The sequence below is a fragment of the Rhinatrema bivittatum genome, chromosome 8 (genome assembly GCF_901001135.1).
Source record: "Rhinatrema bivittatum chromosome 8, aRhiBiv1.1, whole genome shotgun sequence".
In the NCBI taxonomy this organism is placed as follows: Eukaryota; Metazoa; Chordata; class Amphibia; order Gymnophiona; family Rhinatrematidae; genus Rhinatrema; species Rhinatrema bivittatum.
In genome coordinates, this window is record NC_042622.1 from 188415841 (window position 1) to 188432244 (window position 16404).

Here is a 16404-nt window from a genome sequence, read left to right on the forward strand (position 1 = left end):
GGCAGCTCTGGAATTAATAATTCAGGCCATGATGGATCCCTTGCCGCTCCTTCTGTGTTTCTTCCTTCACCGACTTGCATACTCCTCCCATCCGTGCCTCTCAAGGTGTCTACAGGGCTATGGGCTGTCTCTTCCACCCCGCTGCTCCCCAGCAGATTCACCGTCGCACCTTCCGGGGTCCTCGGCGTCTCCGCAGCTTCTGGGGGGGTCCTTTCAGCTGCCGGATTAATAGGAGGCGATCCTGTTACCGGGCTTAATGGTGACATGGAGCCAAGAATGGAGGGGAGCTCTACTTCTCCCCCTCCAGCCAGCGGCTGTCTCTCCGGTATCGGACTGCTGCGAGCAATGTGAGCGTCCATGGGTCTGGTAATTTGCGCCGAGGGAGTCGCGGGGAAAGGCGCCCTTGGTTTTCTTTTCCTCCCCATACAAGAAAGGATTCAGGTAAGCGCTTTCAGAATTATGCGATCTGAAAGCGACACAGCAAGACGGACGACCCATATCAGCGTCCTAACTGTCGGACATCTTGGATCCCAACATCCCATGATGTTTTAGTTTTCAAAGAAGCCTCTCATGAGGGACTTTGTCATGCCTTCTGAAAATCCAAATACACTACATCTACCGGTTCACCTTCATCCACATGTTTATTAACCCCTTCAAAAAAATGAAGCAGATTTGTTAGGCAAGACTTCCCTTGGGTAAATCCATGTGACCCATTAAATCATGTCTTTCTATATGCTCTACGATTTTGATCTTGAGAATAGTTTCCACTATTTTTCCCGACACTGAAGTCAGGCTCACTGGTCTATAGTTACCCGGATCGCCCCTGGAGCCTTTTTTAAATATTGGAGTTACATTGGCCACCCTCCAGTCTTCATGTACAATGGATGATTTTAATGATAGGTTACAAATTTTAACTAATAGATCAGAAATTTCATTTTTGAGTTCCTTCAGAACCCTAGGATGCATACCATCCGGTCCAGGTGATTTGCTACTCTTTAGTTTGTCAATCTGGCCTACTACATCTTCCCAGTTCACAGTGATTTCGTTCAGTTCATCTGACTCATCACCCCTGAAAACCAGATAAGTCTTCCGGTCCTCCTCTACTACAAACCAGAAGCTAGGGCTGTGGAAGTCATTCCCTGGTTCACTTGCAGTGACTTCTGCACTCCTCTCCCAGGGGATGCTGGGAGCAGTATACAGATGAGATTTCCAATCTTCCTTTACTGCAAACCGTGCGGGGCTTCTGGAAGGAAGTCAATCCCTGGATTGCTTGCAGTGATCTCTGCACTCCTCTCCTGGGGGATGCTGGGAGCAGTATGCAGATGAGCCTTCCAGTTTTCCTCTATTGCAAACCGGAAACTAGGGCTGTGGAAGTCAATCCCTGGATTGCTTGCGGTGACCTCTGCACTCCTCTCCTGGGGGATGCTGGGAGCAGTATGCAGATGAGCCTTCCGGGCCTCCTCCTTAGGGTTATTTTTCATTAAAAGTACAATTCAGGCATGCTTTATTTATTTATTTTACAAAGCTTCATCGACTAGTTTCCATTGATTCCACAGCAGTGGTCACTTTGGCCAATTTTCTTTCGGGCTGATACAGTAAAGTCTGCGGGAGAGCGGGCAAATGTCCACTCTCCTGTGCGCTCGATTCTGTATTTAAATGAGGCCCGGCAGTAAAAACAGGCAAAAGGAGGCGCTAGGGACACTAGCACGTCCCTAGCGCCTCCTTTTGGACCAGAGCGGCGGCTGTCAGCGGGTTCGACAGCCGACGCTGAACATTTTACTTTCTGTATCCCACGCACATACCTAATCGGGCCATCAACATGCATTTATATGTTGAGGGCGCTATTAGGTGCCGCGGGTTCGACGCGCGTTTTCCTCCCCTTACTGAATAAGGGGTAAGGGAAAACACGTGTCCAAGAGCAGGCTAACAGTGTGCTCCGTCGAAGCGCACTGTACTGTATCGGCCTGTCAGGCCTTACTGTCAAGCCGACGGAGCGCACTGTACTGTATCGGCCCATTTGTAAGTAAGGATATTTTTGTGTAGAAATGAGCTACTTGCTTGTTTTATTATTATTATTATTATTATTTAAATAAAGCCCCAGTTCTAACAAATAGCCACTGGAGAACTATCCCCCAACCCCACTTTCCTTTGATGAGACAGAGATAGCGAGCACGCGCAGTTGCTTCCAGGCCACTAAAAAAGCGGTGAGCCGCGCGTGGTCCCTCCGATCGCGGAGCGCGTGAGCTGGGAGGACGAAGCGCTCCCTGGGATTCGCTCTCTGTTAACACCACAGGCCCGCTCGCCCGCCTGCAGCTGTTGCCCGTCTCCTGGCAACCGGACACAACACTGCCCCGCGCCAGGCCCGGGAGCTCCCTCGCGCTAAAAACCTCAAATCACAAAAATGCAGCATTTCTGAAGCGTTGCCCTAACTCTGGAAGCGCTCGCTGGCAGGTAAACTCGGGGGTGGGGAAAAAAAAAACCTCGAGACGTGTTGTGTTTAGTCCTTTAAGGACGGCGGCGGAGTTTGGTTTGCATCTTAGCGTGTCTGGCTGTTCGTGCTCGTTAGACCGCGCCTTGGCAGTGGGCTTTCAGAGCAGGAATTTCCTCTTCTTACCGCTTCAGAAATGCGGGACTGGGAAGAAACATTCCTTCAAGCTGCAGTGGAGGGTTTCTTGCCGGTTGGTTGGTGTTGTGCACTGGTTTCCTCGGGCTTACTTATAAGCATGTCTTTCGTTTTAGGCACTTCCAATGAAAGCCATATGCTATGTTTTGGGCATTTCAGATTTTTGCGCATTCTATGAAATATTGATGATAGGCCACATTTAGAATATAAGAATGCACACTCTAATCTCTCACTGTTTAGTATAGAATACATATGATTAGCTATGTTTGTATGTTGAGTATTTTGTGTGTTAGCAGGAAGTACTATATTAAGACCTGCTCAGGCAATAGCCTGTTGAGTTTAAAAGGCCTATAACTTTTATCAAAAACCATGTAAAAACCTGAAATTGTAGTAACTTTTTATAGTTGGAAGCCCCCTAATCTGAGACCCTACAGTGTAACTTGTGCCTAAATCCTGCATCATGTGTCATGCTCCAAAAACCATGTTTGGGCTGCCTTTTCAGGAGATGTAATGATCAATCTAGATTCCTAAGAGTCCAGTGTTGGAATCCCTCCAAAAATTGTTCCTTTAAATCCCTTAATTGAAAACTAAATACAATTTAAGTTTTCTCATGGGACACCTCAAAAATAGAATTGTCTACCTGTTTCAAGTGGGTAAGAAAACAGGGTTGTGAACGTTGCCTGGCTGTGTGCGTGAAGAAGTATCTGACTGTGTAACAGTATATATGTTTACCTCCTGTAAACGAGAGGGTGTGTTGTGTAGCTGTGTTCACCCTTTCTGCTACTAACAGCAGGCTGTTTCCAGGGAGTTGGGAGGACATTGTGGAAATGACACTAGGCATGTAAATGCCTTTTTTTCCATAATTTTTCATGGATCTTTTCAGTAGTCTCATCTATAGAATAGGTAGGATTGTAAGTATTTTTGTTTACCATTAACAATACAGCGATATTGTTTACCAGTGTCACTTAGCCAGTAAACACAATTACATGTCATCTTTGACTGCCGTTGACACTAATAAGCATTTACTGTTTCTTCTTTTCATCCATCTGAATCCTGTCAATAAACTGAATGTGGCATAATAGCTTTCCCATTGTGTGCTTTTGTATATGTTTGATTGTAAACTTGTTGAGGGGCAGGGACTTGTATGTAACTGGTTCTACTGGACCCTGGGCTTGGGCTCTATATAAGTATTGAAATAGTTCTTTTTTTATTTTTTTTTTATTTAGATGCCCATAACTTTAGGGTTTTGCAAAATTATACATAATAGTTTCTTATTCATGTAATAAAAAACAAATCTGCATTTGCAGAAAAACTTGTGATTCTCCTATTGGTCTCCAGTCTGATAAATCCTTAAAATACTTATAATGGCCAAATATATCTTGATAATCAGCATGCATACATTTCCCCCCCCATATTTAGGCCATTTCAGAAGATACAGTATTTGGCAGTGGAGAGTTTATTTTTACTATTGTAATGGGAGGAGCCCCCATAGCTAGGGTGACCAGGGTACAAGATGAACCAGTCCTGGTTTTACCTCATTGCATGGAGGGTGATGTGAACCTGCTTTTCTTAATGGACTCGAGAGGGAAATCAGAACTACATTTCCATGCATGCAATGAGGTGCAACCAGGATAGACACTGCTTGACCCCCTAGAACAGTGGACAAGGAGCTATGTGGCCATGCTAGTAATAGCCATGTTTTAAAATCTTGTCCTGGATCCTTACCTGATGCATATTATCAGAAATTAATGTTCATGAGATATGTTTGCATACATCTGTGCTTATGGATTCTTCAGTTACAATGAAAAGCTTACTTACCAGAAATTGAATTTCCCATAGACAGCAGGATGAATTAGCCATTACATATGGGTGACGTCATCTGATGGCACTGAATGGACCTTTCTCACCTAACTTGTAGAGCTTTTACTCCACTGTGCATCTGTGGAAGTTCCTGTATGAGCTTCTCAGTCAATTGTTGATCTTTGCTGTAGCTTGGTAGTCAACTCTCCAGGGAGGTAGGTGGGTATTAAGCATGGCTAATTCATCCTGCTGTCTATCAAGAACTCCGTTTACAGTAAGCAAACTAGCTTTCTCTGTTGACAAGCAGAGCTGAATAAGGCATGATATGTGGGTGTCCCAAAATGAGGGTTGCAGCATGCACTTACTGAAAGCAACCTGGGTTTCCCCTTTTCCCCTCTTCCACCTCCCTGCCCCAGTGGAGAGTGGACTACTGGGTGAACAGGCTGTGCAGAACTGCATGTCCAAAGTTACTGTCACTTCTTCATGGATTGCCCAGATGGTTATGGGATGTGAAAGTGTGATGACCAAGTTGAAGCTTTGCAAATGTCTTCGATATGCGAGCTTGCAGATGAGCCATTGAAGTAGCCATGTTTTTGACTTGAGTTTTGACAATCTGTGATCTGGAGACCAGCTAGAACTTTGCAATGTGTGAAACAGTCCGCTAGCCAGTTGAATAGTGTATGCTTGGCAACCACTGTTCCTAGTCTGTTAGGATTGTAAGAGATGAAGAGTTGAGAAGCCCAATGATGTGGTTGAGTTCTCTTTAGATAATAAACTAAAGCTCTTTTGCAGTCCAGTGAATGGAGAGTCTTCTCCCTTTCATGTGCATGAGTCTTTGGGAAGAAGGCAGGTAACACAATGGCTTGATTGAGATGAAAAGCCAAAACCACTTTTAGCAGAAACTGGGGATGAGTGCAGAGCACTGCTCTATTGTGGAAAAACTGCATGTCCAGTGAGCAATGAACCAATGGCTGACTTAGAGCACTACTTTAAGAAAGATGACTCAACAGTTCATAACTCAGTTTCATGAATTGCGCCTTGACATCCCATGGCATTGATGGTTTGGCGACCGGTGGTCTTGCATGCCATAAGCCTTTCATGAACTTTTGACACTGAATATGTATGGAGATTGGTGTGACATCCATTTTAACATGGTAAGCTGCAATGTCACAGAGATTCACTTTGTCCAATGATATACTGGGACCCAAGAGGAAGATAAAATACTAAAGCAACTCTTTTGGATTGCAAACAAATGGCTCTCAATACTTGACACCAAGATAAAAATCTCTTCCATTTAAAACTGTAAGATCTTCTTGTTGAAGGCTTTCTGGCGGACATTACAATATCCTCAGATTAGTTGAATAAGGACAGTGATAATGAGATTACTGGACACTCAACATCTATACTATCAAGTTGAGAGAGGAAAGGTTCGGATGACTTAGTCAACCCTCTTCCTGAGTCATATCCCAGAAGGATTGGTGGGCTGACTGACAACTGGATGTCGTATGAGAAGCACACTTGGCCACACTGGAGCAATTGTGCGAGAGCCCAGAGCGTGAAAGGATCCAATGCTCCATTGATGTTTTTAGCAAATGGCTACATTGGCTGAAGCAAGGGTGCGTCGATGGGACAGAATCTGACCTTGGCTTTAGCGGCACTGACTGCATCGCTAGCTCATAGGCATGAAGCTGCTTCTTATGTGAAGGGCTTACAGAAACTTGCTTGTGGAACTTCTATGCTTTGCTCAAACCCAGCAGAGTGGCAGACCCAGGGACTGGTGCTGCTGAGGAGGGAGCTTTGTTTGAGGAGCTGCTCAGCTTGGCCTGGAGCTCCAGGAGGCTCCACTGAAAAGACTGATTTCAGGATTTTCACTGACCTGTGGAATTTCTCCATCTTCCAGGCCCTGTTCCTTGGTGACATCCAGCCTCAATCAGCTGCATTATAATCTGGCCCTAGATACTGATAACAAATGTATTGGCCATCGTCTTTGGAGCTGCAGGATGTGGCCTTCTTAGAGATGGATGTGCCAACTTTATTTTTTTGATAGCAGTGAAAAGTGCTGTTAAGGAATTGCTGAGGCAGCGAGACAACTTAAAAGAGTTAAGTACTGAAAAACTAGAAGTTCCAAAAAACTTAGGGTACATGTTCATGCAGGAGCTCGGATGAAAATAGACTGAGGTGCTCGTGAGGCAGCACCCATGCAGGATGTTGCCCACATGTCATAGCTTATTCAGAAACATAGAAATGATGGCAGAAAAGGACCAAATGGTCCATCCAGTCTGCCCAGCAAGCTTATGGTAGTTTATTCTGTGCCGTGTAGGTTACCCCCATGCTTATCTGTTTCCTAGACCATAAAAGTAAGGGCCCTCATTGGTTGCTGTTTGAATTCAATTCCCCATTACCCCTGTACTTGTCAGTTTCCCACACTAGCCCTCGTTGATTGCTATTGAATCCAGTTCTCTGTTATGCCTTGCAGTTGAAGCAGAGAGCAATGTCTAAGTTACATCAAAATATCAGTCTTATTGATTAAGGGTAGTAACCGCTGCATCAGCAAGTTACCCCCATACTTCCTTCCCCAGATCATAAAAGTCAGGGCCCTCTGTGATTGAACAAATCCAAATTCCCCTTTTCCCCTGCCATTGAAGCAGAGAGCAATGATGGAGTTGCATCAACAGTGTCAAGGTTTATTGGTTAAGGGTAATAACCGCTGCACCATCAAGTTCCTCCATGCACCTGCAATTGACAGAGAACAGCTCTGCTGTGTACCTAGTTTCCATGGTACCTTACAGTAGTACAGACAGCTCAGCTCTGCAGTTCTTAGAATGAATATTTTGTCTGTTGGGTTCTTTCAGAGTTCAATTTTAATAAAAGATACTAAACTGAACTTTGTGAGGCCGTTGTAAAGTTTTCCCTCCTTAGGGTGACAGTGTGATGTCCTGGGGCCAACATTGTCTTTTTATAAAGAGCAGATTTCTCAGGATCATTCAAATGGACTGCAGAAGCTCGTGCATCCTCTTTTCAAAGTTAAACGGAAGTTCTAAGGCCAGGTTAAAATGGGGATTTGATAGCCCTCGCAGCTGTCTGGTGCAGCAGCAAAGATATGCACAGGAATGGACCCTCTGCCAGAGCCATTTGCTGCCGAGTCTTCCAACAGCCCATCGCTTTACTGCTACACCATTTTGGATAAACGAGCGTCCACCGTTGTGCGACATACTATGAGCGTAAAGCAGACGTAGGCGAGACATGGTGAGAGAATGTTGCTTCCAGCTGGAAGGGACATTGTTGGTCAGAAGGTGATGTTGCTGTTGGATTTTCGGACCTCCTTTGTGCAGGGGGTGGGGTGGAGGTAGAGCTTTAGAAACTCCTCAGGCTTCTGGGAGAATCCCCTTCCTCCACTCTTCAGACTAACCTGCAGCAGAAAACCCTCATTGGGAATCCCCACCCCCCATCCGGATCTGGCTCCCTAGTGCCAAAAAACGTGACCACTCCTAGCCTAAAGCTTTCAAACTTGAATTAAAATAGTAAAAAAGATGCAGCCAAAAGGCTATGATGGTACACATCGTTTTCTACATTTAAAATAGTATTTTAAAATTATAGGGAGGTTTTAGGCAGCCAGAAGGTACTGTATGTTTGGGGGATGCAAAAAAACGAGACAACTATTGAAAGAACACCAGATGTAACCAAAAGTGCATGCATTCACATGAATTTAAATGAGTGATTGATATTTACCCTTTTTTTTCTTTTTTTTTTTTTATTAAGCATTGTTTAAATCTTTTTATATGTTTAGTATGGACGAATTATTCCATTGGCTTGAAGTAAGAATTTCCTCATCTTTGAGACCTCGGGCAGATGACATTAGAGTGCTCTTCAGCGACCACACATACAGGTAATTCAGGGCTCTGTGTCCCAAGATTTCTTCTCTGTGGCAAAAACCTTTTCAAAAGTGGAGCCCCCATGCTGGAAAGAGATCCTGAAGCACGGCGGGCAGTGCACTGAGAATACTGTTCATCTGTTTTTTTTTTTTGTTTTTTTAAAAGGACACGCGTCTCTGAGTTTTTACAGAATGAAGATGTCCATGCGTTGTACGTTTTTCCCAAACTCTCAAAAGGCGCCCTTGCTGCCTCCCTTTCTCCTCCTTCAGCCCTCCAGAGCAAAAGCGTGTGCTTTATCAAACTTGGGACGACTTCAAAGTTTACGCTGGAAAATATAGGTACTCTGTTACTGTACTGAAATATTTCTTTTTCACGCGTGGCACAATGGATGGTATGGATGACGTGGTTTGAGAGAGAATAGAATGTGAGATACAGGTGCTAAGTGATGGTGCGAGAGAGGTGGTGGTGGTGCTGGTGGTAAAGTTGGATGGGATAGGATGGAATGAGAGGTGATGTGGGGATAAATCACACTGGACCACAGTAGCCTGGAGTTGACAGGGAAGGGGAGGAGGTCTTAAGGCCACTAAGGTTACAATACATGGCAGGAAGAAGGGAATGAGATGATGATAAAAAGAGATGCCTGTGACACACCAATTCATAAATGACTTGGCAGTTCTTGTCCTTTCTGCATTCACTTTGTTACGTACAAGTTAGTGGAACCAAAATAGAAGACCGCCTACCCTGTCTTGTAGAGGTTCTGGAGTGCGAGGAACAGTTCGGATTGGTACAGGCAGCAGACCACGACACCAGGGCAGCAGAATCTGCAGGCAGGCAGAAGATAGTGAATCCAATAACTGTCTGGGTCGGGGCAGGCAGCAGACAAGAGAATCCAGAGGCAGGCAGCAGGCAACGAATCCAATAGCAGTCCGGGTGTGGGCAGGCAGCAGACAAGAGAACCAGGGCAACAAATCCAGAGGCAGGCAGCAGGCACCGAATCCAATAGCAGTCCGGGTGTGGGCAGGCAGCAGACAAGAGAACCAGGGCAACAAATCCAGAGGCAGGCAGCAGGCAACGAATCCAATACAGTCCGGGTCAGATCAGGAGGCAGAAAAGCAGCAATCCAACAGTGTTCCCACACAAGCAACTTGTGGCCAAAGCAGCGCGGTGCTGGAGAGCTTCCCTTTAAATAGGGCTTAATTTCCTGCGCTAGCAGGAACTTCCGCCGGCAGCCGATGTTAAAAGGGGGCGGAGTCAGCCCGCGATTCGCGCGACCGGGAGCTGGCGTCGAGGAGGGATGTCGGCATTAACAGGAGTCTTACTGCAGGTAACACGCTTGCCATAGTGAGAGAGAGAGCATGGCTGAGATGAGAGACCAGAGGGATCAGAGAAGGCCAGTCATGGCTGTCACCATGAGTATGCTCTGTTCAAGAACTCTACATCAGAAATTTAGTCTCTCTCTCCTATGGAGCCTTAAACAGAGCACATTTTGAACTTAAGTTTTCATGTATGGTTCTTGAATGACCATGTTTGTTCTGACATGTATTGGGATCCCTGAGAAGTTTTGGAAAAGCGGATGTTGGCAAATAGCTACAGGAAAGAAATACAGGGAATACCAGGCAAGAGATTCATACTGGAGATTTCATTCCCTCTTTTAACGAACTGACTTTCTGATGTCTAATTAAATCCATGCACTTGTCTTGATAAAGCAGCATAAGAAGACAAAAATTGACAGGTGCACCAGCAATGCAGCAGTAAATTAATTTGCTTTTACTGGTGCCTACTTTTTGCTTTGAACAGATTTTTTATTGAGAAACGTCAATAAAAACAGTGAGGGCATTTTTTTACTATATTGAGGATCAGTAGTCTTTGTTTTTATTTTGTTATAAGGTCTAAATTAATTATTCTTTCACCAGCTCATGATGTGATCACAGTGGACTGCACTGAGCCTCCCTTAAAGTATATTGATCTGGTACTTCACCGGGTTTTCCTGCCTCTTCTCTGTGTCGACAGTGTGATTTCTTACAGTGGATCTTCTAGTGCAGATAAACTCCTGGACGTCCTGCACAGGTTCACTGGAAGCCTGGAGGTCATAGCTGGTCATGCTGAGGTGAGAGACACGGCAGTCGCTGGGCACCTTAGAGAACTGATCACAGATGTGAACACATGGGAAGAAGTGAAAAACATGCATCTGCATGGACTCTCCAGTGCTTTTAAACTTTGACCCTTTTGAAAGTGGACTCACCTTTATTGGATCAAGGTTGTTTTCAACAGGACAGGTTCCGGGCCCATGATCTACTTTCCATCCCTAAGTTTAGACCCAGGTGGTACATTTTTTTTGCAAAAGACTTGTGTTTTGAACCGAGCAGACTGTTTGCATTTTCTAACTATAATAGTGGAGCTGAAACAGCATTCAAAAATCACAGAAATTGGTATTATATGAAAAAGAAATACATTTAAGATTCTGTACTTGTGGTTCTTATGTAAATTTATTTTTGGGGGGTTTATTTTCTTTAGTTTTCCATATCTGTATTGAGATTTTTTTGTCTATATGTAAACATATAGATCTGGTTTACTGTAGTATTTCACTAAAACCTGAACAATTGAACTCTTTCTGTTCAAAGCCCCAAACTCATAAATTTCTACCAAAATTCTGTATACTATTTTGTGGATTCTGGTTATTCAGGACTATCCAAACAGCTTTTCAGTTTTCTTTTCTTTTTTTTTTTTAAGGGTTCTATTGTTCTTCCTGTACCTTCTTTGGATATCCTTGGGGATCCACTTTTACCTGAAAAGCAAGGGGTCATTATCCATGTCATGGAGTCAACAGTCATTGGCTGGATCAAACAAATCAAGGTGTGATTGGATCTGCATGAATCTATTCTATCTGTACGCACCTGGACTTGTTGCAGGCTGTGGATTTTTTTTTTTTTTTTTTTTTACTGGACCAGCATAGGAATTAACCCAAGAGGATATTGTGCATCAGCTTTTGAGACCACGAAGGTCCTTTCTTCAGATTCCAATGGACTGGAGGAGGAGTCTACATGGTCTCGAAAGCATATGCAGTACAACGTTTTGCGATACTTTTTTGGTGACTCAGCATGAAATTTGTCACAGCCTGCCAAGAGATTAAAATTTCTCCAGGATAAATATGGCTAATAAAACTTACTCTCGTCTCCCAACACCTGTTCTAAACTGATATATATTAAACCTTTAAATATTTACAACTGTTCATATCTCTTCTATTTCTGAGTGGAAGAACTGCTAATTAGTACTGTGGTTCATAGTGGAAATTGTGAAACAAAGAAATTACTACCACTGATATCGGTATGTATAAATGAACAAGGTAGTATAGGCATTTATATAACCAAGCTGTCAGTTGGGTTGGCCTAGTCAGGTTTCCTGCATGTATGTTGTAGGCTGACATGTTGCCTTAGATGTCACTCATATGATGCTATGTGAGTCATAAGATGGAACATAAGTCCGAAAGTAGTCAGCAGCAGTTGGTATTCTCCTGCTTGAAATTTTTACTTTTCTCTCTTTAATACTGTATGAAGGTAAGGGGACACAGCACATCTTTATTTTGTTGTGGCATTTTGCTGGCGAACATTTTAGTATTCAATTCACAGAATTAATATATTTATGTGCTACAAAAGTCTTGACTTTTCCAATGGCATATCCTAGACAAATGAACTTGTCAAGGTACAGAGATTAGTGGAAAGGGATCTCTCTCTTCATGCTACTGACTTTTAGATTTATGAGGAAGGCTTAAGTCTCCTACAGCCTGGTAATAAATAAATAGGACTTCACAGGTTGACTTTGTGAATGCCGGAGTCCTGAACTGGCAAATCTAATTTGCCGATCCAGAGTTTATCCTTGCATCGTTCACACAGCATAGCCTGAGAGCCCTTACTGGATGGGGTTTGTAAGATAAATGCTTCCCATTCTTTAAATATATATTTTCTTTGACAGATTTTACTGAAACACGATCCCTTTGTTGAGCGGAAGGAATGGGGTCCTGGTGCTGGGGTTTACCTGGAAGAGAACATGTGGAAAGCTCACGCTGAGAATTTGCGGTCTGTTAACGTGCAGCTGAATTCTGCAGTGGTGAGCGAGATCTTCTACCATTTAGAGCAGGCCAACAGCACCTACGCACATTCATTTAAGATGGTCAGAAGAGATATCAATAAGGTGAGAAGCTTTTGGGTATTTTTTTTCCCCCCTGCTGGAGGGTTCATTTGGCTCAGCTGCGTCATGGAGTTGATACTCCTGGGGGGGGGGGGGGGGGGTGCGGGTGATTGGGGCAGTATGCATTTGGCAGGATGGTGGGTGGTGAGAATTGGGAGAGCAGTCAACTCTTACATGACACTGATCTCAGGGGTGTCTAATGGCCTGTGGCAGAATAAAGGGTTGAACTGCCCAAGGAAAATTTATTATGAGAAAGTGGGGAAAAGTGAATGTAATCTTTAAAAAAGAAAACAACAAAAAAAACCCTCCTAAATCCCAAAACAATAAAACTCTTACTCATTAAAACCTGAAAAATATTTACTTTTCTCTTCAAATTTAACACCATTGATTTAAAAACAGCATTTTTTAAAACTTTGAACAAAACTATTCAGGTGTGCTGCTGTGAATGAGAGAGGAGGAAACATTTATACTCTGCTCTGCAATTTCATGACTTGCAACTTTTTAAAAAAGTCTGCATGCATAATTAATTTTATAAAGCGGTAGTACTTATTGCTTTTGGTTCACAATTTTGTGTTTTTATTTTAGGGCTTTTTTTTCTTTTTGTCATGCTATATTTCAATTTCTGCATTTTGCCATTCTTTTGTAACAAAAGGTGGGGTATCCAGGGCTGGATTTAGGCACAGGCAATATAGGTACGTGCCTTGGGTGCCAAATTCTGAAGGTGTCCAAAAACTGGGAAGGCATCAGTTTGTTGTCCTCTGCCTCTGGATGCCATCATCTTAAATCTAGCCCAGGGGGTACCTTTTATTATGGAGACCCTTCTCCCCTCTCTTATGCTCTAGTTTGTATTTTCTGTGTGTTTAAAATTTTTGAAAGCCGTGCATAGTTGTGAACTAAATAGGAGATCTTGCATGCTCGCTCACCCAGCAGAGTTTAGTACAATGGAGGAAGGCAGCAAAATCTATCTTGGATAAGGAAGTGATATCGTATAGGCCAGTGATCTTCACTAATCTTTTTAGCAGGGACACTTTTGGAAAATAAAAAAAAAAGCTTCAGCATGAGAGCCAGGGCCTGGTACAATGTTGGATCTCATGAGAACACAGTAACATGGTAAATGATGGCAGAAAAAGACCAATAGGCCCATCCATTCTGCCCATTTATCCTGGCCACCCTGCTAAAAAGACATCCCAGCTGCCGGCCATGAAGTGTGACCACCATGGAACGGTGTGGGAGTTTGGGCATCATGTGGCTCAAAACCTTGCTGAGAGTTGCACAGATCCAGAAAGAAAAACAGGACATCTCTTCTGGAGGTGGCACCAGAGCGTGTATAACAGGAAAGAGAGCCAGGGAGTCTTGCTTAAGATCAGGGAGAGCTATCACTGCTCCTGAGCTTTACAATTAAAAACATTGCTATAAACAGTTATGCTCAGTGGCTAGTAACTGGGATATATTCTTGGCAGTCTGGACAAGATTATTATACACTGGGCAATTGGTCTTTTTCTGCCGACATATAATATGCTAGTTACATAGTTCCACAATTATGGATCTAAATTTAAATGTGAGCATTACTATAATTCCAGTGAATACTCATGCAGACATCATATTTGTATATGTAACACATGCACATAGCATGAAAAGCTGAAAAATTAACTCAGATAAGGAGATATTAAAGTCCAGGGATGGTGGCCATAATTAAAATGCACATTTTTGTATGAACCAAAAATGTAAAAATTTGAGAATGAAGCTGGTTTTTTTTTTTTTAATATAACAAGGAAGGACATGAAAATCTATTCTTGCATGGCTGGCTTTTTTTTTAGTGCTTTTCAACTTTGACCGTGTTGAAAATGGTCTCCCCCTTATTATATTGAGGCTATCCTCAATAAAATGGACGCTAGGTCCAGGCTTCTCCTCCATGGTCTCTACCATCTCAGTTTGGACCCAATAGGTGCCTTTGGACAGAAGGATGGATTGAACCAGCCTGTGGTAACCTGGCCAACCGTGGCTTAGACAGCCAAGACAAATAAGGAGGCAGGTTCTGGCTGTTTCCTTAGCTGCAGTTTATTTACAGTGTGAGAGCCAAAATTAAACAAATAATGCCACTTGCTTTAACTTCAGGTAACATGCAGGCCTCAAACAGCAGATTTTTGCATAGGCTGGGTTTCTGTCTGCTCCCCAGAGCCTGTCTAACCCTTCTGGGCCCTGCCTTCTTATGCTAGAGTAAAGGGATCCTCCCTGGACCCAGAATCCCTTGTTGGTTTGGGACTTAAGGAGGACTGGGCCAGAGAGCTGTGGCTGATCTCTTGAGGTGGTCTGAAGGAATTTGTTGTAGGCTCCCGCACTCAGCCCTTAAATGATATTTCTTGTTTTTTTATTTTTGCAGGAGTTGAAAAGCACTAAGTAAATTAATTAGACATAGCAGTGACACCAAAAGAAGTGTAAATAGTCAGGAAATAGTCAAGTTTTTAGAATTTGAAGTAACGTACATAGGTTGCTTTAGAGCATTCTCCTTTTGGTTAAGAAATCCAGCCCCTCCTGTCAGTTTTGATTATAAAGACGCTAGACTAATTTCTGGCAACTCATTTCTGACCTACAATCTCTGGAAAACTGGCTGGGCAGAATTCAGACCAGGGATTCAGGACTGACATTTCTATAACTCTGTTATACAGAAGATTGGCTCTTTTTTTTCCTTCCAAACCTTTCAGCTGGGTAAATGGACAAATATTCAGAAATATTCATCTTGCTGCATTAATTTGTCACCACTGCCTCTGGGTACATTTGTGCTCTGTCCTATGGAAGTTTTCTCTATTTTGGCACTCATCCTAATTTCTCAGAAGAAAGGCCTAGGTGTTGGTTTATAATGAAGGGAAGTGAGCCTGGAAAGGTAATCTTTTTTTTTCTTTAAATTAGGCTCTTTCAGATGCTGAAGAAAATCTTCGGTTCTTGGCAACATTACTTCGCTGGTATTGTCCCCTGAAAGCAGCCAGGTCGACGGCAGAGAAGCAAAATGTTTTTCTTTCCATGTTACATACATTGCTTCTGGTTTGGACACATTCCAGGTATGAATGGCATGACGCGGCCTCAAATTTAGAGGCAGCTAACTGGTTCATGCGTTTTAAAAATTTAATGGGCAATATTAAACTTCTTTTTTTTTTTTAAATAGTGTCTTGTGCATGATACTTGATTAACTGTTATCTCTGAAAATGTCTTAAGTACAACATGTAACATTTGTAAGAGCATCAAGAGAACAAAGCAGGAAAACAATCCCTGAAAAGTGACCCTCTTGGAAGAATAAAATGCATTTTTCTGTGATACCTTCATTAATAAGCTTAAACCAGCTTTCCCTGTACGTACCTGGATCAGTCCAGACCGTGGGTTATGGCCCCAATCCAGCAGATGGAGTCAGACCAAAACTCTGAGGGGGCGTCACCATAAGTACTACTACCCCCTCTGCAGGAGTTCAGTATCTTCTGACTCCAGCAGATGCGAGTAGGGGAATCTGGGCTTGCTCCCGATTGCCAGTAACCTTCTTTTGTTCCTCTTGTTTGAGGCTTTCTTCTCTGTGTTGTTAGCTTTGGATCAAGTTGTATTTCTTTCAAAAAAAAAAAAAAAAAAAAGTTAATTAGTTAATTGGGGAGGCGTGGCTTCTTTCCTGTGCTCTCTGCCTCCTTTGCTTCTCTCCCGGCTCTAGTCTGCGTCCGTACCGAGGGTAAGTCGCATTGCCGTGTTTTTCTTGGTTGTAGTTTCTCTTGCAGCTCGGCTGGACGCGACGGCTGGTGGGACCGGCCTTCTTGGCGTTTTTTTTTTTTTTTTCTCTCCCTCCCGCGGCCATTTTGCCGGCACCTCGTGAGCGGCAGGGAGCAGGGAGATCCTCTTTAGCGGGTTGTGAGGCCAGGACGGCCCCCCCACGGCGCCGCTTTACCTTCG

At 43.4% G+C, this 16404-nt stretch overlaps 1 protein-coding gene across 1 annotated transcript in view; it reads left to right on the plus strand.

Annotated features, from left to right (window-relative positions):
- The first annotated feature begins 1922 nt into the window (after positions 1–1922).
- Positions 1923–16404, plus strand: part of LOC115096908 (dynein beta chain, flagellar outer arm-like) — a 630228-nt gene continuing 615746 nt past the window's right edge. The window contains 7 exon segments of the mRNA XM_029612190.1: positions 1923–2451; positions 8211–8309; positions 8461–8633; positions 10209–10402; positions 11026–11148; positions 12265–12483; positions 15388–15536. Of these exon segments, the coding sequence (XP_029468050.1) occupies positions 8212–8309; positions 8461–8633; positions 10209–10402; positions 11026–11148; positions 12265–12483; positions 15388–15536 (956 nt within the window). The 5' untranslated portion in view covers positions 1923–2451; position 8211.